At 42.4% G+C, this 26,218-nt stretch overlaps 1 protein-coding gene across 3 annotated transcripts in view; it reads left to right on the plus strand.

The window, feature by feature from the left end:
* mthfd1l (methylenetetrahydrofolate dehydrogenase (NADP+ dependent) 1 like) overlaps positions 1 to 26,218 on the plus strand; it is a 173,562-nt gene that overhangs the window by 30,775 nt on the left and 116,569 nt on the right. For all 3 annotated transcript variants that reach the window (XM_060831051.1, XM_060831052.1, XM_060831054.1), the window contains exons 8-12: positions 6,943 to 7,045; positions 7,519 to 7,622; positions 14,259 to 14,356; positions 14,548 to 14,721; positions 22,539 to 22,675. In XM_060831051.1, coding sequence (XP_060687034.1) covers positions 6,943 to 7,045; positions 7,519 to 7,622; positions 14,259 to 14,356; positions 14,548 to 14,721; positions 22,539 to 22,675 — 616 coding nt within the window. The remainder of the gene's footprint in view (positions 1 to 6,942; positions 7,046 to 7,518; positions 7,623 to 14,258; positions 14,357 to 14,547; positions 14,722 to 22,538; positions 22,676 to 26,218) is intronic.

Below are 26,218 nucleotides of genomic sequence, written 5' to 3' on the forward strand. Positions count from 1 at the left end.
GAAAATAGGAGAGTTTTCCTTTGGTTTCCTATTCGTCATTTGAGTAACCGTGTCTTTTTGCTCAAAAGTTGCTTTCATAGCATCTGCATCAGCGGCATTGTTGCCTTTAGTGACATTGGAAGCATCAGAGAAGAGCGCAGAACATTTAGGTAATTGCCAGTTGAGAGGGAAGTTGAATAGCACTGAGGAGATTAGCAACATAAGCAGCATTGAGAACACTGTTTCCTGATGAGGCAAGGAAGCCAGAATTGATCAAAATCATGGGCACATCCACATCATGGGAATCAGTGTAGATACTAGCTGACTTTCCTTCAGCAGGTATGCAGGCACAGGTGAGAGCAAGGAGTTCAGCTTATTGAGCGGAACAAGGTGGGTCGACCGAATAAGCTTCTACTGTATGGGGCAAAGTGACAATCGCATATCCTGACACGCTTTAGATTAGATTAGATTAGATTACTTACAGTGTGGAAACAGGCCCTTCAGCCCAACAAGTCCACACCGACCCGCCGAAGCGCAACCCACCCATACACCTACATATACCCCTTACATAACACTACGGGCAATTTAGCATGGCCAATTCACCTGACCCGTACATCTTTGGACTGTGGGAGGAAACCAGAGCACCCGGAGGAAACCCACACAGACACGGGGAGAATGTGCAAACTCCACACAGTCAGTCGCCTGAGGCGGGAACTGAACCCAGGTCCCTGGCGCTGTGAGGCATTTGCCTTCTGGAGAGATAGAAGAAGAACCAGCGACATAGTGTAAGGTCTGGGTTAACAAGAACCTGATCCATAAGCTTAGGATGTGATTTAGTAACAAGGTGATTTAGTAACAAGGTCATTTATGAGAACACGATTACTGGGAGGATCAGGTAATTCAAGAGGGTCTTCCTGCAGGAATGTAGCAGGGTTAATGTTAGAGTAATATTTAAAGTGGAGAAGCCAATTCTGAAGTAATGAAATCTCATAGCAACAGAGACTAGCCGCAGTGAGGTGTTGAGTATGTTTAGAGGTAAGCAGGAAACGCAGAATAGGAGGTACAGACTTCTACATTTTGATCAACTAGGAGAAAGTGAGGACTGCAGATGCTGGAGACCAGAGTTGAAAAATGTGGTGCTGGAAAAAAACAGCAGGCCAGTCAGCATCCGAGGAGCAGGAGAATCGACGTTTCGGGAATAAGCCCTTCTTCAGGATTCCTTATGCCCGAAACATTGATTCTCCTGCCCCTCGGATGCTGACTGGCCTGCTGTGTTTTTCCAACTTCTACATTTTGATGTAAAGTTATATTAGAGGCAGCCACTACTATAGTTTGGATGGCAGGGAGAATCTGGATGCAGGAAGGCATACCCTGAAGCAGCAGAGTCAAGCTTAGTAGAATAAAACGCAACAGGGTGCCAAGAGGAGCCATGTTGCAGTGTCAAGGGTGGGAAAAGGTTTTGTGTGGTAAATGGGGCAACCTGGGGAGGGTGACCAAGAGGTTGCCAGCTGCTTCCACTTTGGCGATCAGCCAGGGGCTGCTGTGGGAAAGGGCAGTTCTTGGACCAATGTCCTGGTTGATTACAGTTGAAACAAACGTGTGATTGTTGGGGGATTCTAGTGGGTGGGGGGAGGTGCTGAAGAGTAGAGAGCGGATGTGTAGGGAGTAAGGGGCATTATGGACTGTTGGGGAGGATATATAGGAAGACTCAAAGATCCAATGGGATGCTGTGAATACACAGTACCAGTCCTACTGTCCTCCCATACTGGATGATGGTATTAGGGTTTCATTTGATAGCATGACTGACCGCACAGACGGAAAGGTCTATTGTGAATCCTAAGTTTAGATTTAGCCCCTGTAGTTTGGGCAAGTTCATTTTTGACCTTGTTCATGGTAGCCTTACTGTTAGGATCCTTTAGTTCCCAGAAGTAACAGACCTCTCGGCTGAATTGTACAACCTCAGTATCTTGCCAATGAGCGTTGTGGTTTTTAATAGCTTTCTGTACTGATTAGAATTAAATTGGAGTGATCACCTTTTGTGGTTTGTTAGCATCACCAGAGTAAGCGTCATAGCATTCCTTAAAACAGGTAAGGAACTCCTCAGCCCCTTTGCCCTAGCTGGGTTTACATGTTAAGACTACCCACATCAACTGCATGACACACTGCTTGGCGGAGACGGGTAATAATCCAATCTGATTTGTTAGGTTCAGTCTGGTGCTGGACTACAAGCCATGTATGATTATTTCTAAGAACCCAGCCCATTTTTCAGGGGAAAGGGGAAGTAGGTCTTGGGAGGCAGAATTATATATGGTCCTAATCCTCTTAATGTAATTAACAAATCCCTCTGGATTCTTTCCATAATCTGGAGCCTTATTAATGATTCTTGAGAGTTTGAGGTTTCCATGGTTGATAAAGATCCACAAATTGGGCTTGTCCTGGGTTCAGGGCCTGTGGGTTAGGAACTCTTCTATTCGGGAAATTTCTCTTTGGCCCTCCCACATCAGGGTGAGTGCAAGGACTGATATTAAAGCCCTGAAACCTTGATTGCAGTTTATCAATATCTTTGGGATTTATTAGTATTGGGAGAGTGAAAATCGAAGGAGTCTCTTCTGTGTTCCCTCCACGTTTTAATTCACTCCCAGTGTGGTGGCTAACAGGTTCATGGTAAGCTGAATCCTTATTCAGCTGAACAGTTCGGGGAAGGGCATGGGTCTTGGCACGTTCGTCCTCAGAGTAGGGAGGGGAGTTCAGGCAACTTTTTGTTTTATGAATCGTGTTTGCCTTGGCCATACTGTGGATGAGTTTTGAGGAGGGAACCGGAGGAGGTCAGCTCACAGGACGAGAGGCGTAAAATATTTCCTCCTCCAATCAGTGCCCATTTCTCATCTGCAGGTGGATCAGGGTTCTTTAGTAATGAGTTTTTGGGAGAGAGTCCGGTCAGGTATAAGGGACAGTCTTTGTTGTCAGTTTCATTCTGCGTGGCTGCAGTCTGCTGTTTATTCACCAGTTTTCCTTTGACGTTTCAGCATAGGTTCTGAATCTTTGCTTTCCATTTTATTTTCTCCCTAGCCAATTCCAATTTTGCTTCTAAATCATGTGCTTCACATTTGCTTTTAGTTCTGTCCAATTTAGTTCAGTACCATCCTCAGTTAATGGACGAATTCCACTTTTAATACAGTTTGTCTCCATGATGATTGCATGGGTATTTTTCCATTTTTCACTAGCTGCCTTTTTCCACGCTGATATGCCTTCTCTCTGCTTACTTTTCTTTCTTTTTTCCCAAATCCCTTGTTCAATTTTAATGAGAAGAGTCAAATCATGTGTGCCTCCTCGAGGCCAATCCTTATACTGTTGAGCGACTGCGGCCGATATTCTCCTTAATTGTTTCTCATAATTAGGGTACAGACTTATTATTTCTGTTAGGGGACATTTGTCTTCCATCTTAGCTAGGGTCGCACCCAAATGTATCCTACCCAGTTTTAATCTTCACAAAACTACTGATCTACATGGGCTCCAACCCACAAAACACAAATATTCACTCACCAGGCAAATGTGCATCCAAACCGAATCTCAAAGGGTTAAACTTTCTGCAAGCTGCCGGGAATCAGTGCTGAGTGTGCCTGCCTGCCTGCCTATCTCTCTCACTCTCACATTTTAGAAGATAATCTCGACCTGAACCGTTTACTAATCAACAACCTGACAACGAACAGCAAGGGTAGTGATTTCTGCAAAACGTTCTCAACATTCTAAACCCTGACCGTTTCTGTTTTTAGTACCTATTTAAATGATCTCTTTAACATTCTGTCAGGGTACCTTGAGAATGAAATGGAGGAAGCAGCACACAAAGATGTAGACCAAGAGCAATCGAGGTATAATCTTATCATGTCAACCCATTGGTCTCGAGTCCGACTCTTAGATGGAGCTTTTTTCCAGTTTTACTCAAATATTTCCCTTGTTGGAACCCTGTTCGCAGTGCCAAATTGTTAAAGTACAGATTTAAGACTGTCCGGGGAATTCCTTATGAACCCAACCTGTAAGCCTCTCTTAGTTCGTCCTGGAGATTGTACCTTTGGTAGTCTGGAATAAAACAATTTTAACAGTTTAGTTTAATTTTAATTTTAATTTTCCTTTACTAATAGCATCACTGTTACAACATAACACTGGTACCTATAAGCTAAACTAACTGGGTTCTAATAACCCAGGAGAGTAGAACATCAGCTCTTCAAAAGCCCTAGCAGGCTACTCCGTTGTACTATCATAAACAAACTATTTTTATTCATAGCTTACAAAGGCTGTACTGTTACAAACACAAAAAGTTAACGAAAGCACTGCATGTTCTGAACTAGTGATAATAATGAAGGACAATAATTTGGGACAGAAGTTAATTGATAGAGTTTCGTTTCGAGTTCAGAATCAAACATTGTTATTAATTTCACAAAGGAACAACTGTGAATGCTATCACTCATTGTCCTGTTTATACAGATTCACTGATGGTAAGGCAAATGTTCTTAATTGTTTTACCCTCCCTGCCTGTCCATTTTCTAGTGTGCAGCAAATGTGTTCTATAATTCAAAGTTACATTTTAGTCTAAATTTTAAGGGCAAGTTTTAAGGCTCTAAACTTTATCAAAATGATGGCCTAATATTTTAATATTTTTTATGGAGTTGAGGTTGAAAGATTGTGTCAGTGTGGTTTAAAGACCGACAACGCAGCCCTCCAAACTCTCAACAGTGGCATGACTTGGGCTTCAATAGAATAACATCTGGAAAAAGAAACTTAAGCATGCTATTATTTTGCATGCCATGTCAACTTAGAATGGATGTTGCAACATTGATTGTGCCTCTTGAACCTTGTTAGTTTCCTTATTAGAGAGAGGCAACACAAATGGAAATATGATTTGAGTCTTGTGTTCCTGTTATGGAGAAAGACACTCTGCATCTAAGTTGCTCCTGTCCATGCACCTTTCCAAATGCATTGTAAACAGCATGGTTGTTGTTATATGCACAAGGTTTTTATATGTTTGTTATGAATTGTCATCTTTAATTCTAGGTAAACTAGTGTAAGAAGAGTCTTGTAAGCTTTGAACTCTGCCTGACAACAAGCCTGGTTGTCTTGGTTCATTTAAGGACAGTGAACTCCAGTTAACTTATAGGTTTGAAGGTGCAAGTTGTTCACATCTCTAGACAATGGCATGAGTAGTTGTGCTAACTGTGGATGGACCGTTAGTCTTCTAGTTTCACAGGGAGAGGTGTTATGTCAGGTTTTATAAACAATTACAATTTAAGCAGTCCATTTAATTATGAGATAGAGTGGAATTTTGGGTTTAGAAGATAAATACTTTGCATTTCTACCTGGATGCAAGGCTTACATAATTCCCAGTGCCATTAGAACAATCAATTGAAGACACTGTGATGTAGGATTGCAGGTTTCCTAAGATATCACAGAATCTCTAAGAAAAAACTGATGTTATTGGTCACAATGACAAACACTGATGGGAGCCACTTCAGGTTGAAGTGCAGTTCATGAAGATTTAAAGGAAGCTTCAGTATAACTCACAGTCAGTATCAGTTTTGGGATTAGAAGTTACCAGGTTCAGAATGGAACAATGATGTAAGTCTTGATGCTGGGAGTACACTGACTATTTCCTTGAGAATAATGCATACTTAAGAGCTGGTGTAAGATATAATTGTCGTCAGAAACTTTTGTTCATATTCAAAGCTAAGTGGGGAATTTCCTGACTGTAGTTTAGAGTATGTCACTAATTGAATAGTCAATAATTTTGGTTGCGTTGCTACTTAGGCCAACATTTATTGCCTATCCCTAATCCAGAGGCAACTCCTTCTGTGAAGCAGGTTACTTTTTGCAATAAATCAACAATGGTTACATTGATGCTTCTTGAAAGTAGAGTTGCAGGTAGATAGAATAGTGACAAAGGCATTTGGTATGCTTTCCTTTATTGGTCAGAGAATTGAGTACAGGAGTTGGGAGATCATTGTTGGGACTGTACAGGACATTAATTAGGCTATTTATGGAATATTGCATGCAATTATGGTCTCCTTCCTATCGGAAAAATATTGTGAAATTTGAAAGGATTCAGAAAGATTTACAAAAATGTTGCCTGGGTTGGAGGATTTGAATATAGGGAGAGGTTGAATAGACTAGGGCTGTTTTCCCTGCAGCGTTGAAGGCTGAGGGGTGACCTAGTAGAGGTTTATAAAATCATGAGGGGCGTGGATAGGGTAAATAGGCAAAGTATTTTCCCTGGGGTGGGGGAGACCAGAACTAGAGGGCTTAGGTTTAGGATGAGAGGGGAAAGATATGAGACATAAGGGGCAACTTTTTTTCAGAGGGTCGTGTGTGTGTGGAATAAGCTGCCAGAGGAAGTGGAGGCTAGTACAATTTTAAAAGGCATCTTGATGGGTATATGGATAGGAAGGGTTTGGAGGGATATCGGCTGGTTACTGGCAGATGGGACTAGATTGGTTTGGGATATCTAGTTGGCATAGAAGAGTTGGACCAAAGGGTCTGTTTCCGTGCTGTACATCTCTGACTCTATTAGGCTGGTTTTTGAAATTTCAGATATTTAAACTTTTTTTTATTGAATTACTCTTGTCCTGAGGTTCTGGGTTACCGACATTGTAAAATTGCCACTATGCCATCATCTCCAATTGTTACCGTAAAATCCAACTATATTTTAAAAAGTTTTGATTTATATGAAAACTAATATTATTAAATGTTGTGACTTGTGTAAGAGAATGCCTTTAACCCTGATCAGTTCTTGATTATCCCATCTTTGAATTGTTGAAGGAGGAAAAGGAGACCTCTGTTCAATGTCTTGCCCACGAACAATGCAATGTTCTACAGATACTGACTTTTTAAAAAATAAGTTCCTGAATTCTCAGAATTCTTGACTACTGCTGAGTAAATAATTTTGAAAAAGATTTTTTTTAAATTTTGTGTTAGTGCCATCAAAGTGATGTGTTGGTGGTGACCAGTCCCGCACCAGAAGGACTTGGAGAAGACTGGTTAAAAGCTGACACAGCCATAATCGCCTACAATTTACCAGGTAAAGAGCAGTTTGAACTGGCTGAGAGGCAACAGCCTTAAGTTTGGTTGTGGACTAAGCAGTTGATGAAAAGTGGTTTGGTAAAGACTTCTATTTATATGGCATCTTGCTTGAGTTCAGAACTTTGCAAAGCATTTTATAGCCGAGAATGTTACCAGTGACCTACAGCTGACTTCGTAACTCCACTGAGGCTGTTTGTTACAGAAGATGAGAGAATTCTTAATCCCAAGGAAAGAAAAAGGTTAGAGAACTGTCTTTGTTGAGCTTTAAGGTAAGAGTGCAAAGGAAATTTGAAAACATAGGAGATTTTTTTCCCCCCCCCTTAAAATGTTTGTAAATTGACCACTGGGACAAGGCAGTCACTTTGGGTGAAAAGCTGCTTGATGCTGGTTCATGATCATTACAGGACTTTTAAGGAAGAAATTGTATATCTCAGTTTATAAATAAGTGACCTGTTTTGTGTGGTGTTCCAGCTGCAGGTTTTACTTCAAGTTCCAATCACCAGGATTTTCAGCAAGATGAACCTGGGTCATCACATGATGGAATTGGTCTCCTGACAGCAGCAATGCAGATTAAGGTTTGATAATGTTTAAATCTCTTCTATCTCGATCAAATGGTCCTCTTTCTCCAGTTCTGTATCTTAATTCAGCGACTGGAGAAATGAGAGGTTGAAGACCTTTTTTCCATCATGGTGATCTACGTATTCAGTAATCATATAGTACTAAGTATTGGTGTCTGAAATAACTGTTTTAGAATAGGAGGCTGAATTTCTATAGGTTTTCTTAAAAGCAAGATCTTCATGACATTTGGAAAAAGGAGGCTATGAACGTAGACATTTAAAAATGCAACCTAGGTTGCTTGTTTTAGCAACTCACGAATGACATCTTTGATATGACAGTGCAGATTGACAAGATTCGAGAACTAAGTGATAAATTAACAATGAAGATTTTAGAGATTGTGATAGATGCTAGTTACAGTGTTCAGTTACAACATTCAAAAGGAATCTGGATGGGTGTATGAATAGGAAGGGTTTACAAGGACATGGACCAAGTGCTGGCAAATGGGGCTAGATTACTTTAGGATATTTGGTTGGCATGGGTGAGTTGGGCAGAAAGGTCTGTGTCTGTGCTGTACATCTCTAATGAGCATGACTGATTAGGGATAGTCAACATGGTTTTGTGCGTGGGAAATCATGACTCATGAACTTGATTGAGTTTTTAGAAGAAGTAACAAAGAGGATTGATGAGGGCAGAGCGGTGGACATGATCTACATAGATTTTAGTAAGGCGTTCGACATAGTTCCTCGTTGTAGACTGGTTAGTAAGGTTAGATCTCATGGAATACAGGGAGAACTAGCTATTTTGATACAGAACTGGTTTGAAGGTAGAAGACAGAGGGTGATGGTGGAGGATTGCTTTTCAGATTGGAAGCCTGTGATCAGTGGTGTGTCACAGGGATTGATGCTGGGTCCTCTACTTTTTGTCATTGGCTCAGTGGTTAGCATTGCTGCCTCACAGCACCAGGGTCCCAGGTTCAATTCCAGCCTCGGGCAACTATCTGTGTGGCGTTTGCATGTTCTCCATGTGTCTGCTTGGGTTTTCTCCGTGTGCTTCGGTTTCCTCCCACAATCTCAAATATGTGCAGGCCAGGTGAATTGGCCATGCTAAATTGCCCAGTGTTAGGTGCGTTAGTCGGAGGGGAATGGGTCTGGGTGGATTACTCTTAGGAGGGTCGGTGTGGACTGGTTGAGCTGAAGGACCTGTTTCCACACAGTAGGGAATCTAATCTTAACGTTTACAAGGATGTTGCCAGGGTTGGAGGATTTGAGCTATGGGGAAAGGTTGAATAGGCTAGGGCTGTTTTCCCTGGAGTGTCGGAGGCTGAGGGTTTATAAAATCATGAGGGACATGGATAGGGTAAATAGACAAAGTCTTTTCCCTGGGGCAGGGGTGTCCAGAACTAGAGGGCATAGGTTTAGGGTGAGAGGGGAAAGAGACCTAAGAGGCAACTTTTTCACTCGGGGTGGTACATGTATGGAATGAGCTGCCAGAGGAAGTGGTGGTGGCTAGTACAATTGCAACATTTAAAAGGAATTTGGATGGGTTTATGAATAGGAAGGGTTTGGAGGGATATGGGCCAGGTGCTGGCAGGTAGGACTTGGTTAGGTTGGGATATCTGGTCAGAACGGACTAGTTGGTCTGTTTGTGTTATACACCTTTTATGGCAATGTGATCATACCACAGCTTCAGTCAGGCAGATGGGTGACCACTAGGAGAAGCAGGCAGGTAATGCAGGAGTTTCCTGTGTTTGTTGCCCTCTCAAACAGATATACTGTTTTGGATATTGTTGAGGTGGGGGGGAATAGCCTCTCAAGGAAGTTTGACACCAGCTGCCAAGTCTGTGATACCACACTGACTCTGCTGTAGACGAGGGTCTTGCAATATCCAAACAAGTGTTAATAGTAGGGACGGGTTAGTCAAGGGCACAGACTGATGTTTCTGTGACCGTGATCGAGACTCCAGGGATGGTGCATTATCTCCCTCATGCCAGAGGGAGATGGTGGGGCATTGGAAAAGGTAGCTGAGAATGCAATAGGTACATGAAGGTGGGGGAGATGGTGATGGGTGGAGCGGATAGTTGGGAAAGACTATGGACAGGTCAACAGGGCGGTGCAGAGATTGAGGTTTGGGATTAGGATAAGGTGGGGGGAGGGGAAACTGGTGAAATCCACATTAATCCCATATGGTTGCAGGGTCCCATGGCAGAAGTTGAGTTGTTCTTCCTCCAGACATCGGGTGGTTAGGGTTTGGCGATGGAGGAGGTACAGGACCTGCATGTCCTTGGTGGAGTGGGAGGGGGAGTTGAAGTGTTCAGCCGCTGGTCGGTTGGTGCAGATGTCCCAGAGATGTTCTCTGAAACAATCTGCAAGTTGGCATCCTGTGTCTCCCTGATGTAGAGGAGACTGCATCAGGTGCAACAGATACAGGTGATGACATTTCTGGAAGTACAGGTAAGTTTCTGTTGAATGTAGTAAGGTCCTTTGGGGCCTTGTACAGAGTTGAGGGGAAGAGGTGTGAGCACAGGTTTTGCACTACTTGTGGCAGGGGAAGGCGCAGTGAGTGGTGTGTGGGCTGGTGGAAGGGTGTGGATCTGACCAGGGAGTCGCGGAGGGAATGATTTCTCTAAAATGCTGATGGGATGGGGATGGAAATATACCCCTAGTGATGGGGTCTGTTTGTAGGTGAAGGAAATGGTGGAGGATGATGCCATGTGTAGAGAGTTTGGTGGGGTGAAAGGTGAGGACCAGGGGGTTCTGTCCTTGTTGTGTTGGGAGGAGTGGGGTTCAAGGGCAGAGGTGCGGGGACTGGAGGAGATGTGCTGGAGGGCATCGTCAACCACATGGGAAGGGAAATTGCAGCCTATGAAGGAGGAAGCCATCTGGAATTTTCCAGTGGAATTGGTCATCCTGGAAACAGATGTGGCGGAGGAATTGGGAATAAGAGATGGCTTTTTTACAGGAGGCTTGCTGGGAGGAGGTGTAGTCTAGGTAGCTGTGGGAGTCTGTCAGTTTGTAGTGGATATCCTGGTTAGTCGGTCACTGGAGATGGAGTCGTCCAGAAAGGGGTGGGAGGTGTCCGAGATGGTCCAGGTGAATCTGAGGTTGGTGAAATGTGTTAGTGACATTGAACCATTCAACCTCCTCGTTGGAGCATGAGATAGCACCGATAGTCATTGATGTAGCAAAGGAAAAGGTGGAGGATGGTGCCGGTGTAGCTGCGACCTGTGGCTGTGTAACCGGCAAAGAGGCAGGCATAGCTGGGGGCAATGCAAGTGCCCATAGCCCTCCCTTGGTTTTGGAGGAAGCACGAGGATTAGAAGGAGAAATTGTTAAGGTTGAGGACCAGTCCAGCCAGGCAGATGAGGGTGTCATTGGAAGGGTACTGGTTGAGATGGCGTGAGAGGAAGGAAGTGAGAGCTTGGACACCTTTGTCGTGGTGGATAAATGTGTACAGGGACTGGGTGTCCGTGGTGAAATAAGGCATGGGGGGGGGCCAAGGAAATAAGTCTTGGAAGTGAAGTGTGTGGGTGGTGTCCCGAATGTAGGTGGGGAGTTCCTGGACTAAGGGCAACAGGACGATATCAAGGTGTTCAGAGCAGGCTGAGACAATGGGTCAACTGGGGAAGTCAGGTTTGTGACTCTTTAGTAGGAAGTAGAATTAGGTGGTGCGGGGTTCTCCGACTCTGAGGTTGGAGGCTGTGCATGGGAGATCCCCAGAGGTAATGAAGTTACACGTGCACTCACACAGACCCTCTCTCATACACGCACATGCACACATGCACCCTCTCACAGACTCGTACTCCATCACACTCACGCACACTTTACCAAGCTTGCACGAATACAAACACACACTACATGCTCGCATGCACTCACTCTCATTCTCTCTCTCGCATGTGTACACACATTTAAGTCTATGGGGTGTATTTGCATTTACAGATACATTTTATTATACAGCATGTTCCTCTTTAGAGTGAAAAGGCTAGCAGGAGTAGGGAACCCTGGTTGACTAGAGTTACTGAGATTCTGGTCAAGAAAAAGGAGGAGGCTTATGACATGTATAGGCACCTGGGATCAACTGAATTCCTTGAATATAGAGGGTGTTGGAGTATACTTAAGAAACCAGAAGGGCCAAAAGGGGACATGAAATGGCTATGGCAGATAAGGTAAAGGAGAATCCAAAGAAATTCTACAAATACATAAAGGGCAAAAAGGTAACTAACGAGATAGTGCCTCTTAAAGATTAACAAGGTTGTTTATGTGGGAGCCACTAAAGATGGATGAGCTCCTAAATGAATATCTCTCGTCAGTATTCAGTCTAGAAAGATATAGATCCTAGGGGACTTAGGGAAATACATGGTGATGTCATGAAGAGAGACCAGCTTACAGAAGAGGAGACTCTAAAAGTCTTAAAACGCATTGAGGTAGATAAATCCCTGGGATCTGTTGAAATTGTTGGGATCTATCTCAGGACTTTTTGGGAGGCTAAGGAGGAAAGTGTGGAGCTCCTAGAAGAGATATTTGTATCATTGATAGTCATGGATGAGGTGCCCTAAAATCGGTATGTGGCTAGAATGTTGTGCCATTATTTAAGAAAAGCTGTAGGGAAATACCTTGGAACTACAGACTGGTGAGCCGAACATCTGTTGTGGATAAGTTGTTAGCGGGGATTCTAAGAGATAAGATCTACAGCGTAATAGGGTTGTAATATGGGATTTTAGGGAAGATCTCATTTGGGATAGTTAGCATGGTTCTGTGCAAGGGAAATGGTGTGTCTCAAATTTGATTGAGCTTTTTGCAGGGGTGACCAAGAAAGTAGATGAGGGCAGTGCAGTAGACATTATCCACATGGAGTTTAGCAAGGCTTTTGACAAGGTTCCACGTAGTAGATTGCCGAGTAAGGTTAAATCTCATGGGGTCCAGGGAGAGAGAGCTGAAAATGTGTTGCTGGTTAAAGCACAGCAGGTTAGGCAGCATCCAAGGAACAGGAAATTCGATGTTTCGGGCCAGAGCCCTTCATCAGGAATGAGGAGAGGGTGCCAGGAGAGACTCACTGAGATCCTTGGAGAGGGAGGAAGAGAACTTTGCTTTAACCAGCAACACATTTTCAGCTCTGATCTCCAGCATCTGCAGACCTCATTTTTTACTCGAAGATTTTAACCTACTGCGAATCCTCTTGCAAGGATGCCTTCCTTGAAGAAGCTCTCTTCCTCCCTCTACAAGGATCTCAGTGAGTCTCTCCTGGCACCCTCTCCTCATTCCTGATGAAGGGCTCTGGCCCGAAACGTCGAATTTCCTGTTTCTTGGATGCTGCCTAACCTGCTGTGCTTTAACCAGCAACACATTTTCAGCTCCAGGGAAAGAGAACCAATTGAATGCAAAATTGGCTTGATGGTAGAAGACAGAAGGTGGTGGTAGAGGGTTGTTTTTCAAATTGGAAGCTGCAACCAGCCATGTGCAATAGGGATTAGTACTCGGTCCACTGTTACTTGTCATTTTTATGAATCATTCGGATGAGAATTGCAGAGGTATGGTCAGAGAGAACTTTTTCTCAAAGGTAGGATAATCACAAATTCTAAACATAATATTGACAGATTTTTATTGGTAAATATTACAAATGTAGATAAGTAGAGTTAAGATATAAATTAACCATAATCCAACTGACTTACTGACAGAACAGGTTTGTGGATAGAATGGCTGTCTTCTACTTTGGCTTCTGTGTCAATATTGCAATCTGATGCTGTCAGATGGGAGAAACCAAATTCAGTTAATAAAATTATAGTATCATTAAAGGCAGGAAATATAGCTGTCAATGTCTGGCTGGGCTCTAATTTCTGACTTAAAAGCCATAATATAAGCAATTTACAGCACGAGCTTCAAGCTCAACTTTTTTTGTTCTGCGAGTTAAGTCACATGAGAGGTTATTGGAAATGTGCTTTGGGTTGCTTCTGATGATTGTACCTGTATTATTTCATTGTGGTCTACATTCCTGTGATCTCAATTTTCATTAGCCACAAGTTCAACCTTATGGCTAACAGCTTGCAGGAGATGGTGGTGTTACTGATTAGAACATAACTTAAGGAGCAGGATTCAACCTATGCAATTCCCTTAGATTGATTTTTGGTCTCTACCTCAACCTTAAATGTACAAATTGACTATTCAGTCCCCTGGGGTACAGCATTACAAAGATTCATAATCCTTTTAGATAAGAAATATCTCCATATCTCAGCCTTATATGATTGACTCTTTAGTGTTCTAGATTCTCTAGCCAGAGGGCATATTCGCTCAGTTTCTACCTTGTGATGACCCAAAAAAGTGTTGCAATGAGACCACCTCATTCCCTCCCAAATGGCATTGTGGATGATCCTAGAATATTTGGACCGCAGCAGTGCAAGGAGGCAGTTCACCATCATCTCAAGGGCAGCTGGGGATGGACAATAAATGCTGGCCAGCCAAATCCCATGAGTGAATTTTAAAAAAGCTATTGTTATCATAAGATACTTCCTGTAACACATCATTGTGAAAAGACCAGTTTCACTCCTTTGTAAATGGGATGCACAAGTATTTCACAAATAATTGGTGTAACTGAACAAACAGGTTTTTATGGGCTTGTTGTTTTTAGTCTAAATATTTAATTTATTGGTATACTTCACATAGAATACAGTTGAAAGCAGCAACAGATGGCTAAAACAGCAACAGCACAAAAAGTGGAATCTTCGCCCCCTCAAATTGCAGCCTATCTCACCTGTCCCCAGGTAAGCAATCAAAACTCATTTACATTCTCTCACTTTGGTATGGTTCAACAAAACATTGTACTCACTACCTAATATTTAATCTAGCCACAAAAATTAATAATATTAGAAGTACTTGCTTCTGGTGTGTGTGCATTTTAGTTCTAAATCAAACTCATTTGCTGTTTTTTTTTCTTCACTCAAAATGTTTTCAGTGACATTGAGATATCCAGAGCGCAGACTCCAAAACCAATTGATGTCCTAGCCAAAGAGATTGGCCTGCTCAGGTCAGAAATAGAAGCCTATGGTTGGAATAAAGCAAAAGTCAAATTATCTCCCTTGGACCGACTGAAGGAACAGCCAGATGGAAAATACGTATTAGTTGCCGGGTAAGTACATTTTATTTTAATACCAGTCGGTATGAAGCCTTGGTGTGAATTATTTTTCAAGAATCTGTTAGTACTTCTAAAGTACATACTCTGACACTTCAGTCAGAGTCCTAGAGATGTACAGCATGGAAACAGACTCTTTGGTCCAACTCATCCATGTTAACCAGATATCCTAACCTAATGTAGTCCAATTTGCCAACACTTGACCCGTATCCCTTTAAACCTTTCCTATTCATATACCCATTCAGATGCCTTTTAAATGTTGTACCAGCCTCCTCCACTTCCTCTGGCAACTCATTTCATAGACCTTTGTGTACCACCCTTTGTGTAAAATCATTGCCCCATAGTTTTAAATTCCTCCTCCTCCCTTCTCCACCCCCCCCCCCCCCCCCCCCCCAATCTAAACCTGTGCTTTTTAGTTCTGGACTCACTCGCCCAAGAGAAAAGACCTTGTCTATTTACCCTGTGTATGCCTGTCATGATGTTTATAAACCTCTATAAGGTCACCCCTCAGCCTCTGACACTCCAGGGAAAATAGCCCCAGCCTATTCAGCCTCTCCCTATAGCTCAAATACTCCAACCCTGGTGTCATCGTTGTAAATCTTTTCTGAACCCTTTCAAGTTCCACAACTTGAGGAGAAAGTGAGGTCTGCAGATGCTGGAGATCAGAGCCGAAAATGTGTTGCTGGAAAAGCGCAGCAGGTCAGGCAGCATGAGAAGCAGGAGAATCGACGTTTCGGGCATAAGCCCTTTTTCAGGAATGAGGAAAGTGTGTCCAGCAGGCTAAGATAAAAGGTAGGGAGGAGGGACTTGGGAGAGGGGCGATGGAGATGTGATAGGTGGAACGAGGTCAAGGTGAGAGTGATAGGCCGGAGTGGGGTGAGGACGGAGAGGTCAGGAAGAAGATTGCAGGTTAGGAAGGCGGTGCTGAGTTTGAGGGATTTGACTGAGACAAGGTGGGGGGAGGAGAAATGAAGAAACTGGAGAAATCTGAGTTCATCCCTTGTGGTTGGAGGTTCCCAGGTGGAAGATGAGGCGTTCTTCCTCCAACCGTCGTGTTGCTATGGTCTGGCGATGGAGGAGTCCAAGGACCTGCATGTCCTTGGTGGAGTGGGACGGGGAGTTGAAGTGTTGAGCCACGGGGTGGTTGGGTTGGTTGGTCCGGGTGTCCCAGAGTTGTTCTCTGAAACGTTCCGCAAGTAAGCGGCCTGTCTTCCCAATATAGAGGAGGCCACGTCGGGTGAGGAAGGAGATGTGGCTGTGGTAGCGAGTCTGTTTGAGAACGTGGCTGAAGAGCTTCTGTGCAGTGGAGATGACCTGGGGTGTGCAGTGAGAGAGGGACTCACTGAAATCCTTGTAGAGGGAAGAAGAGAGCTTGTTCAAGGAAGGCGTCCTTGCAAGAGGATTCGCAGTAGGTTAAAATCTTTGAGGAGAAAGTGAGGTCTGCAGATGCTGGAGATCAGAGCTGAAAATATATTGCTGGAAAAGCGCAGCAGGTCAGGTTCCACAACTTCCTTATAATGGGGAGGAGACCAGAATTGCAAATACTGTTCCTCCTTCAGGGAAGATTGAATGGGCTGGTGCTCTTTCTCCATCAAGAAGTTGGAGAAAATCTACAAAGTTACAACTGGCTCATTAGGGTAGATATGGAAATGTTTCCAGAAGTAAGACTAGAGTTGGGAATTGTAAATGAGAGAGTCATTAAGTTTGAATCTTACGGGATTAGGGGTAATTTATTAACCTGAATAGATGACTAGCTGATCGTCAGAAGATGTAGAGACAAGATTTTATTTTCTCTAGATGGCAAGATGTAACGAGCGGGGTGCCACAAGGTTCAGTCTGTGCACTCCAGCTATTTACAATCTACATTAACAACTTGGATACAGGGATAGAAGGCTCTATTGCCAGATTTGTGGACGACACAATAATAGGCGGGACGGTAAATTGCAATGAGGAAATTAGAACTTTACAAATGGATAGACATAGGTTAGGAGAGTTGGTCGGAATGTGGCAGATAGATTTTAACGTGGAGAAAAGCAAGGTTATACATTTGGGCTGCAAAAATGGGAAGGTTAAATATTATTTTAATGGGGAGAGACTTTGGAATGCTTCGGTCCAGAGGGATCTAAGCATAATCGGTCGTGAGTCACAGAAGACTAGCATGCTGGTACAACCGATAATAACATAGACAAATGAAATGTTGGCTTTTATAGCTAAAGAATACAAAGGAAATGAAGTATTGTTGCAGCTGTACAAGATTTTGGTGAGACTGCACCTGGACTATTGAGAGGCTCTTGGTTCCTCTTATTTGGCGAAAGATGTAGTGGCATTGGAGACAGCTCAGAGGAGTTTCACTACATTGATCCCAGAGATGAGGGCTTTATTGTATGAAGAGATTGAACAGTTTAGGCCTTTACTCTCTGGATTTTAGGAGAATAAGGGAAGATCAAATTGAGGTGTCAAGATGATAAAAGGTATGGATAAAATAGAAGTGGAGTAGATACTTTCTCTTGTGGGGCATTCTAGGATGAGAGTTATTAGTCTTAGGAAACGGGGTAGCAAATTTAAAACTGAGTTGACAAACTATTTTAAATTTAAAACTACTTCTCCCAAAGGGTTGTGAATCATGTGGAATTTGCTACCATAAAGTGCGGTGGCTGCTGGGACAGTGAGGAAGTTTATGGAGGAGTTGGAAAGATTTTTAATTGGTAACAGGTTGAAGGGATGTGGAGAGAAAGTAAGGAGTATATCAAATTCATAGCAGACTGGATGGGTCGAATGGCCTAATTCTGCACCTATGTCTTATTAACTTGTTAATACTTCCAGTAAGGAAGTAATGAGAAGCTAATTTATTTAAGAGTAGTAAGAATATGGAACTCACTGCCGTGTTACTAATGGCATGAATGCATTTACTGGAAAGATAGATAAGTGTAGTGGCAGAAAACAATTGAAAGATAATGCTGATAATACATTATATAATGGTTAGAGTCTTTCTTTAGCTAGAAGCAATAGCGATTAAATATTTGTATCGCTATACTCCACTTACTGCAGGCAGAAACAATTGTTTATTCACTGATTCATACCCCCTAAGGTGCTACATGCATCCTAGAACATAAGAACTAGGAGCAGGAGTTGGCTGTCCGGCCCTTCGAGCTTGCTGTGCCACTCAGCGAGATCATGGCTAATCTTTTCATGGACTTAGCTCCACTTACCATGTTTTCACCATTTCCCTTCCTTTTTCAAACAATAAAGGAATTATCTACCTTAACTTTAAAAGCGATTACTGAAGTAGTGTCAACTACTTCCCTGGGCAAGGAATTCCATACATTGACAACCCTCTCGGCGAAGAAATTACCCCACAGTTCAGTTCTAAACATGCTTCCTCTAATCTCGAGGCCATGCCCTTTTGTCCTAGTTTCACCTAACAGTGGAAACATCCCATCTATTTCCATTTCATCGATTCTCTTCATAATTTTATATGTTTCTATTAGATCCCCTCCCCCCTCCTCCTTCTGAATTTCAATGAATATCAATGTACTCCGCTTTTCCTCATTAGCCAACCTCCTCAACTCCAAAATGAACCTCGTGAACCTCCTTGGCACTCCCTCCATGCCAGTACATCCTTAAGTAAGGAGACCAAATCTGCACACAGGTGTGGCTTCATCAGCACCTTTTACAGTTGTAACAAGTACACCCAGGTCCCTCTGCAAATGAGCATGCTGTAACTTTTTACCATTCGAGTAATATTCTATTTTGCTGCTACTCCTATCAAAATGTATGACTTCACGATTATTAACATTGTATTCCATCTGCCAGACCTTTGCCCACTCACTCAATGCATCTATGTTCCTCGGCAAAGTTTCACAGTCCCCTGCACACTTTGTTCTGCCACTCATCTTAGTCATTGGCAATTGTGGTCCCCAACTCCAAATCCTCTATATGAATTGTAAATAATTGTGGTCCCAACACCAATCTCTGAGGCACACCATTAGTCACTGATTGCTAGCCAGAATAGCACTCATTTATCCCCACTCTTTCAAGTCATAGAGATGTACAGGCTTTCTGTCAGGCAACCAATCCTCTATCCATGCTACTACTTTACCCCTAACACCATGCACCCTTATCTTATGCAGCAGCTTTGTCAAAGGCCTTTTGGAAATCTAGGCGCACCGCATCCACTAGTTCCCCATTGTCCACCTTGCTTGAAATGTCTTCATAGAATTCCAAAAGATTTGTGAAGCATGACCTGCTCTTCATGAACCCAGGCTGCTTCTGTACAACTTGACAATTTCTGTCGCGATGCCTTGCTATTTCTTCCTTTATGGTAGACTCCAGCATCTTCTCCACTATAGAGGTTAAGCTCACTGGTCTATAATTCCCTTTTTAAACAGGGGCGTTGCATTTGCTATTTTGCAATCTTCTGGGACTGCCCTAGAGTCCAGTGAATTTTGGAAAATTACTGCTTGTCCACCTGCTATTTCTCCTGCCATCACTTTTAGTACCCTGGGATGCATTCCATCAAGGCCAGGAGACTTACCTATCCTTAGCTTCATTAGCTTACCCAAGACTAGCTCTTCCATAATAATAATTGTTTCCATGTCCTCATCTACCTTTTTGTCTCTTCATCACTTACTGGCATGTTATTAATATCCTCCACTGTGAAGACCGATGCAAAGTACCTGTGAAATGCCTCAGCCGTTTCATCATATCCCATAACTAATTGCCCCTTCTCAATCTCTAAAAGACCAACATTTAATTAAGCCACTCTTCTTCATTTTATACATTTATAGAAACTTTTGCTATCTGTCTTTATATTTTATCCTAGCTTTTTCTCATACTCTATCTTACTTTTCTTTTATAGCTCTTTTTGTGGCTTTCGTAGACCTTCAAAGTTTTCCCAGTCCTCTAGATTCCTGCTGTTTTTGGCCACTTTGTTTCCTTATCTGTCACTTTGATGGCCTGCCTTATTTCCTCAGACACCTATGGCAGATTACCCCTCCTCTTACAGTCCTTCCTTCTCACTGGAATATACTTTACTGAGCACTTGGAAAAATTTCTTTGAAGGTCCTCCACTGCTTGTCACCTGTCGTACCATAAAGTCTCTGTTTCCAGTCTACTTTAGCCAGGTCCTCCCTTATTCTATCATAGTCCCCCGTATTCAAGCGCAGGATCCTGGTATTGGATTTTATGTTCAAACTATCCAGCTGTATTTTAAATTCAATCCAATGGTGGAGGCTAGTACAATTGCAACATTAAAAGGTATCTGGGTGGCTTTATGAATAGGAAGGGTTTGGAGGAATATGGTCCAGGTGCTGGCAGGTGGGACTATATTGGGTTGAGATATCTGGTTGGCATGGATGAATTGGACTGAAGGGTCTGTTTCCGTGCTGTACATCTGTATAACTCTATACTGTGATCACTCCTTCCAAGGGGATCCCTGATTAATAGATATGAAGCTACAATTCTGACTGACTGCAATTTAAATCTAGTTGCATATTCAAAAAGAGCTAAACATAACCAAGCAAAAGGGTACAGCACAGCAGGGATATTATTGATGTTCAAACAAAAACAGAAATTGTTAGAGAAACTCAGCAGGCCTGGCAGCATCTGTGGAGACCTGTTGCGTTTCTCCAGCATTTGTCTTTTGTTTGTTTCACATTTCCAGCTTTCACAGATCTTTGTTTTATCATTGTTCTGTTAATTTTAATGATTTAAAAAAAACTTACTTAACAAGAATGTGTATAGCAACTTTGATGTACTAAAACCACTCAGTGCTTCACAGGAGCACTGTAAAATAAAATCTGGCACTTAGCCGAACAATAAGTAGGATTAATGGAGTGTCTTATGAGAAAGAGAAGGATTTAGGGTAGGAATTCCAGATCTTAGGGCCGTTGGCAACTGAAGATGCAACTATCCCAATTAAAGGGGTAATTGGGGTGCACAAGATGGCCAGAGTTGGAGGAGCATGGTTTTCACAATGAGTTGTAGAGGCTGGAGGAGATGAGAGAAACAAGGAGGAGTGAAGCTTCGAAGGTTTTTGAAAACAAAGGTGAGAAGTTAAAATCGAAGTGTTGCTTGACTGGGAGCCAATATAGCTCAATGAGCATGTTGATGGGTTAGCTGGATTTGATTACAGTTAGGATATGGGCAGCTGAGATTTGGATGATGTCAAGTTAATGGAGGATAAAATCTGGCAGATAGGTGAAGAATGAATTAGGCTGGTCAATTTTAGAGACAAAAAAAGTCATGAATACCCTGAACAGGTCAACTATAAAACTGGGTGCCAGGCACTTCAGTGCAACCAACTTGATAATATAATTTTCAGGTATAAAATGAAGGTCTTGGGCTGGAGCTAAGACATGTTAAAGTCAAGGTGTGGCTGAAATGATTCATTCAAGTTCACAATGATATCTTCCTGTACTGTGCCATTGTGTCTTTCTATTAAAATGGAATTGTGTTATAAGTTTGTCCAGTTTTAATTTGATTGTCCACTGCTTTGCTGCTGAATATCAGGTTTTTTGCATAACTTGAGTGAGAGAAGATGCATCAATCTTTTCACTTTTCATTGTGTTCTTGAATCTGGTACTGATTTGCTTTACTTGCTGTGTAATGCTAGCGTCTCAGAACATGTCAAAGAGATAGGGGACTATCTCCTCCCAACATCTACCTAATTAATTTTTGAGTGAGAAGCCAGTATAAGCTAGGATTTTTGGTGCAAGAACAGAGAGACATATAGTGTACTTGGAGTGTGTTTAAGTGGCAGGACAGCTTGAGAAGAATATTGAATCCTTGCTATTTAAACAATGCCATTGGATAAAAAAGATTAACATTATTCTAAGATGTTATAAATCACTGATTAGTCTTTAGTTGACCTATTGTGCTCATTTCTGGATACTGGATTTTAGGGAGGATGTCAAGCTCTTTACGATACAGAAGAGACTGACTAGAATGGTACCAGGGATTGGGCTATCTGTTAGATGGAAAATAGTTAACATTAGAGCATCCTAAGAGCTAATTTTAAATCGAAGTACAGTATTAAAACAAAATTTCTATGGAAATTAATCTTAATGTTGAATCAATATAGAGCATGAGGTATTAGAAGATTTATAACTAAAATTTCTGTACAGCTAACAGGCACCCCTTTTACAAACTTAGGATGTTTCAAAGCACAGTACAGATGATTATATACGTTTTTGAAGTGCAGTCACAATTGTAATGTTGAAATTGTGCAATTAGTTTGCATGACAAGATCCCACAAACAATACAGTGCCTCAAACTTTTTCCGAGAGATGTTGGTTCAAGGAAAAACATTTAGCTAGCAAGAATTAACTTGCCCTTTGAATTATTTAATGGGATCTTTCATGCCCACCTGAGAAAGCAGATGAGGCTCAGTTTAACATTTCATCTGAAAGTTTGAAAGAACAGAACAGCACTTTGTTTCAGTACTGCGCTGAAGTGTCAGCCAAGATTTGGTACCTGGAGTTCGTTGTTCTTTCTTTTCCTCTGCGTATCCCTCTCCTCTTCCCCCTCTTTCTCCCTTTTCGCAGTCGATCTAGACATTAATTGTCACGTCTAAATTTTAATAATTTCTAGTTCTACCTTCCTTTGCTGACATAAACCACCGTTGTTACTTCACTGCTGCTACTCTGCATCTTTGAGCTATTTGCTTTCTCCTGCAATTGAAATGAAATGCAGAGGAGATACGGAAGTGACGTCATTGGATGTGTCTCCCAAACAAGTCAATACCTAGACCTTTTGATGCTGTAATTGCTCAATTTGCAAAGTATATGAGTAACTGCTGTGTTTTATTTTTACAGAATTACACCAACTCCTCTAGGAGAGGGGAAGAGTACAGTGACAATGGGATTGGTTCAAGCATTAGCAGCCCATCTGGGTATTAATGCCTTTGCTTGTGTGCGGCAACCATCTCAGGGACCAACATTTGGTGTTAAAGGTAACCAGCTTATAATAAATTTTGCTTAAGTATGGAGTACGTTAATCTGATTTTATAGAGTAAATAATGTGGAGTAGTTCATTTACCAGATAGGCATGAATGTTTCAATCTGAGTAATACAACCCAAGTAGCAGTTTCTTTGGATCGTCTCCTGTTTACATTTTAGTGTGTCTGGAGAATCTTGCTTTTGAAGATATTACTGTTGTTCTATTGATTCAAAAGTAAGTTTTTGCTGTTTACCTTGAAAAGAAATAAAATTGAAGCTAGTTATCTCCGCAATGTCTACATTGATTGAGCTTTAGATGAATATTTTGTAATGCATTCTTGTCGAAAGTTGTGGTTTCAAGGTTAGTTGTGTAGATTTGACTGAGGCTCCCAGCCCAGACAGAGGGAATGCTGAACTGTCATGACTAGCATCTTGTTGGGATGCAAACCCAAAACCATAACTACTCCCTCAGATGGGCCTAAAAGAGCCCATGCATTATTTGAAGATGATCATTGGTATTTTCTCTGGTGGTCTGAGTAATATTTATGTCTTGCCAAAAGAGATTATTTAATTTATTTGTTTTGTGAGGGAACCTACTCTTCAGAAATTAGCTGTCATGTTTTCATTTTTTTAAGTCACCCATGGGACATGGGTGTTGCTAGTTTGCCTGCATTTATTGTTTACCACTAGTTGCTCTTGTGAAGGTGGTGATGAGCTGTCTTTTTGAATTGCTGCAGTTCATGTGTTGTAGGCACACCTGTAATACTGCTAGGGAAGGAATTCCAGGATTTTGACCCAGGAACAGTGAAGGAACGCTAATACATTTCCAGGTCAGGACAGTGAATGGCTTGGAGGGGCACTTGTAGGTGCTGGTGTTGCCATTTATCTTCTGCCCTTCTGGATGGAAGTTTGTAGATTTATCTGAGGATTTTTGGCAAATGTCTTCAGTGCACCGTGTTGATGATATACACTGCTGCTGTGGAGTGCCAGTGGTGGAGGGCGTGAATGTGGTGCTAATCAAGTGAGTTGTTTTGTGCTAAATGATCTTAGGCTGCTTGAGTTTTTTAGAGCTGCACTCATCCAGGCAAGTGGGGAATATTCCATCACAAGGGGAGGCAATGGCTTAGTGCTGTTATTACTAAACTGTTAATCCAAAGACCCAGGTAATATTCTGAGAACTTGGGTTCAAATCATGTTGCAGCAGATGGTGTAATTTGAATTCAATAAACTCTGGAAGTAAGAGTCTCATCATGGCCATGAATCCATTGTCGATTGTTGGAAACACCCCATCTAGTTTGCTAATATCCTTTAGGAAAGGAAACTGCCATCCTTACCTGCTCTGGCCTACATTTGACTCTGGACCCACAGCAATGTGGTTGACTCTTAATTACCCTGTGAGCAATTAGGGATGGGCAATAAATACTGGCTTGGCCAGCAATGCCATCATCCTGGGAATGAATAAAAAGAACACACTGACTTGTGCTTTGTAGTTGGTGGGTATACTCTGGGGGGTACTCTTGATTTTGGATTCCTAACCTCTGACCGACTCCTGAAGCTACTGTTTATTTGGCCAGTCCAGTTGAGTTGCTGGTCAATGGTAACCCTCAGGATATTGATAGTAGGGGATTCAGTGATGGCAACATATTGAATTACAGTGAGTTGTGGTTGGGTTTTTTTGTTCTTTTTGTTTTGTGGGATATGAATGTCGCCAGCATTTATTGCCTGTCCCTAGTTGCCTTTGAGAGGGTGGTGGTGATCTGCCTTCTTAAACTGCTACAGTCCACCTGCTGTGGGTTGACCCACTATGCTTTTAGGGAGTGAATTCCACGATATTGACCAAGCGACAGTGAAGGAATGGTGATATGTTTTCAAGTCAGGATGGTGAGTGGCTTGGAGGGGAACTTGCATGTGAGGGTGTTCCCATGTATCTGCTGCCCTTGACCACCTAGATGGATGTGGTTGTGGGTTTGGAAGGTGTGTCTGAGGATCTCTGAATTTCTGCAGTGCATCTTTTAGATAGAACACACCGCTGCTATTGAGCGTCAGTGATGGAGGGTGTGGATGAAGTGCCAATCAAGCATGCTGTTTTGTCCTGGATGGTGTCCAGCTGCTTGAGTGTTGTTAAGGCTGCAACCATCTAGGCAAGTGGTGAATATTCTATCACACTCCTGACTTTTTGCCTCATTGATAATGGAATATTTGAGTAAGAAGGTGTTACTTGCCGCAATATTCCTGCGCTTATTACCACTCAATTTGTGGGGAGTCCATTTGAATTTCTAGTCGATAGTATCTCCCCAGGATGTTGATAATGGAGGATTCAGTAATGGTAACACCACTGAATGTCAAGGAACAGTAGTTAGATTGCCTATTATTGGTGATGGTCAGAGCCTGGCATTTGTGTGGCATAAATGTTACTTTCCATTTGTCAGCCCAAGCCTTGGATTATCTTGTTGCGTTTGAACTTGGACTACTCCAGCTTCTGCAGGTTTGCAAATGGTGCTGAACATTTTGCAATCATCAGCAAATGTACCCACTTGTGACTTTATAATGGAAGGAAGGTGATTGATGGAGCAGCTGAAGAGGTTGGTCCTAGGACGCTACCCCTGCAAAGATTTTGTGGAGCTCATGATTGACTTCCAACAACCATGACCATCTTCCTGTCTGCCAGGTATGACTCTTAACCAGTGGATAGTTGCACCCAAACCCACTGATGTCAGTTTGCTTGGGCTCCTTGATGCCACACTAAGTCAAATGCAGCTTTGATGTCAAGGGCTATCACACTCACCTCACCTCTGGGATTCAAGTTTTTTGTTTTGTCCATTTTGAACCAAGGCTGTAATGAGGTCAGAGCTGAGTGACCCTGGCTGAACCCAAACTGGGTATTGCTGAGCAAGTGCTGCTTGATAGCACTGTTGAAGACACTTTCCATCACTTTACAGATGATCGATGCAAGAGTGATGGGGCAATAATTGGATGTCATTTTTTTAATGTACAGGACATACTTGGGCAATTTTCCACATTGTCTGGTAGATGCCATTGTAACTGTAATGGAAGAACTTGGCTTGGGGAGCAACAAATTTTGGAGCACAATCTTCAATATTGTTTGCTGGAATGTTGTCAACGCCCATAGACTTTGCATTACCCAGTGCCTCCAACTGTTTCTTGGTATTATGTGGAGTGAACTGAATTGGCTGAGGACTGGTATCTGTAATGCTGTGGACCACTGGTGGAGGCCAAGATGGATCTTCCACTCAACACTTCTGGCTAAAGATTGCTGCAAGTGCCTCAGCCTTATTTTTTGCACTGATGTACTAGGCTTGTCCATCATAGAGGATGGGAATATTTATGGAACCACCTCTAGTGTGTTGTTTAATTGTCCACCACCATTCACAGTTGGATGTGGCAAGACTGCGGAACTTAGGTATGATCTGTTGGCTGTGGGATTGCTTAGTTCTGTCTATTCCTTAATGCTTATATTGTTTGGCATGCAAGTAGTCCTGTTTTGTAGCTTCACCAGGTTGATATCTCATTTTCAGGTCTGCCTGGTGTTGTTCCTA

The sequence above is a fragment of the Hemiscyllium ocellatum genome, chromosome 10 (assembly GCF_020745735.1).
Source record: "Hemiscyllium ocellatum isolate sHemOce1 chromosome 10, sHemOce1.pat.X.cur, whole genome shotgun sequence".
NCBI lineage: Eukaryota > Metazoa > Chordata > Chondrichthyes > Orectolobiformes > Hemiscylliidae > Hemiscyllium > Hemiscyllium ocellatum.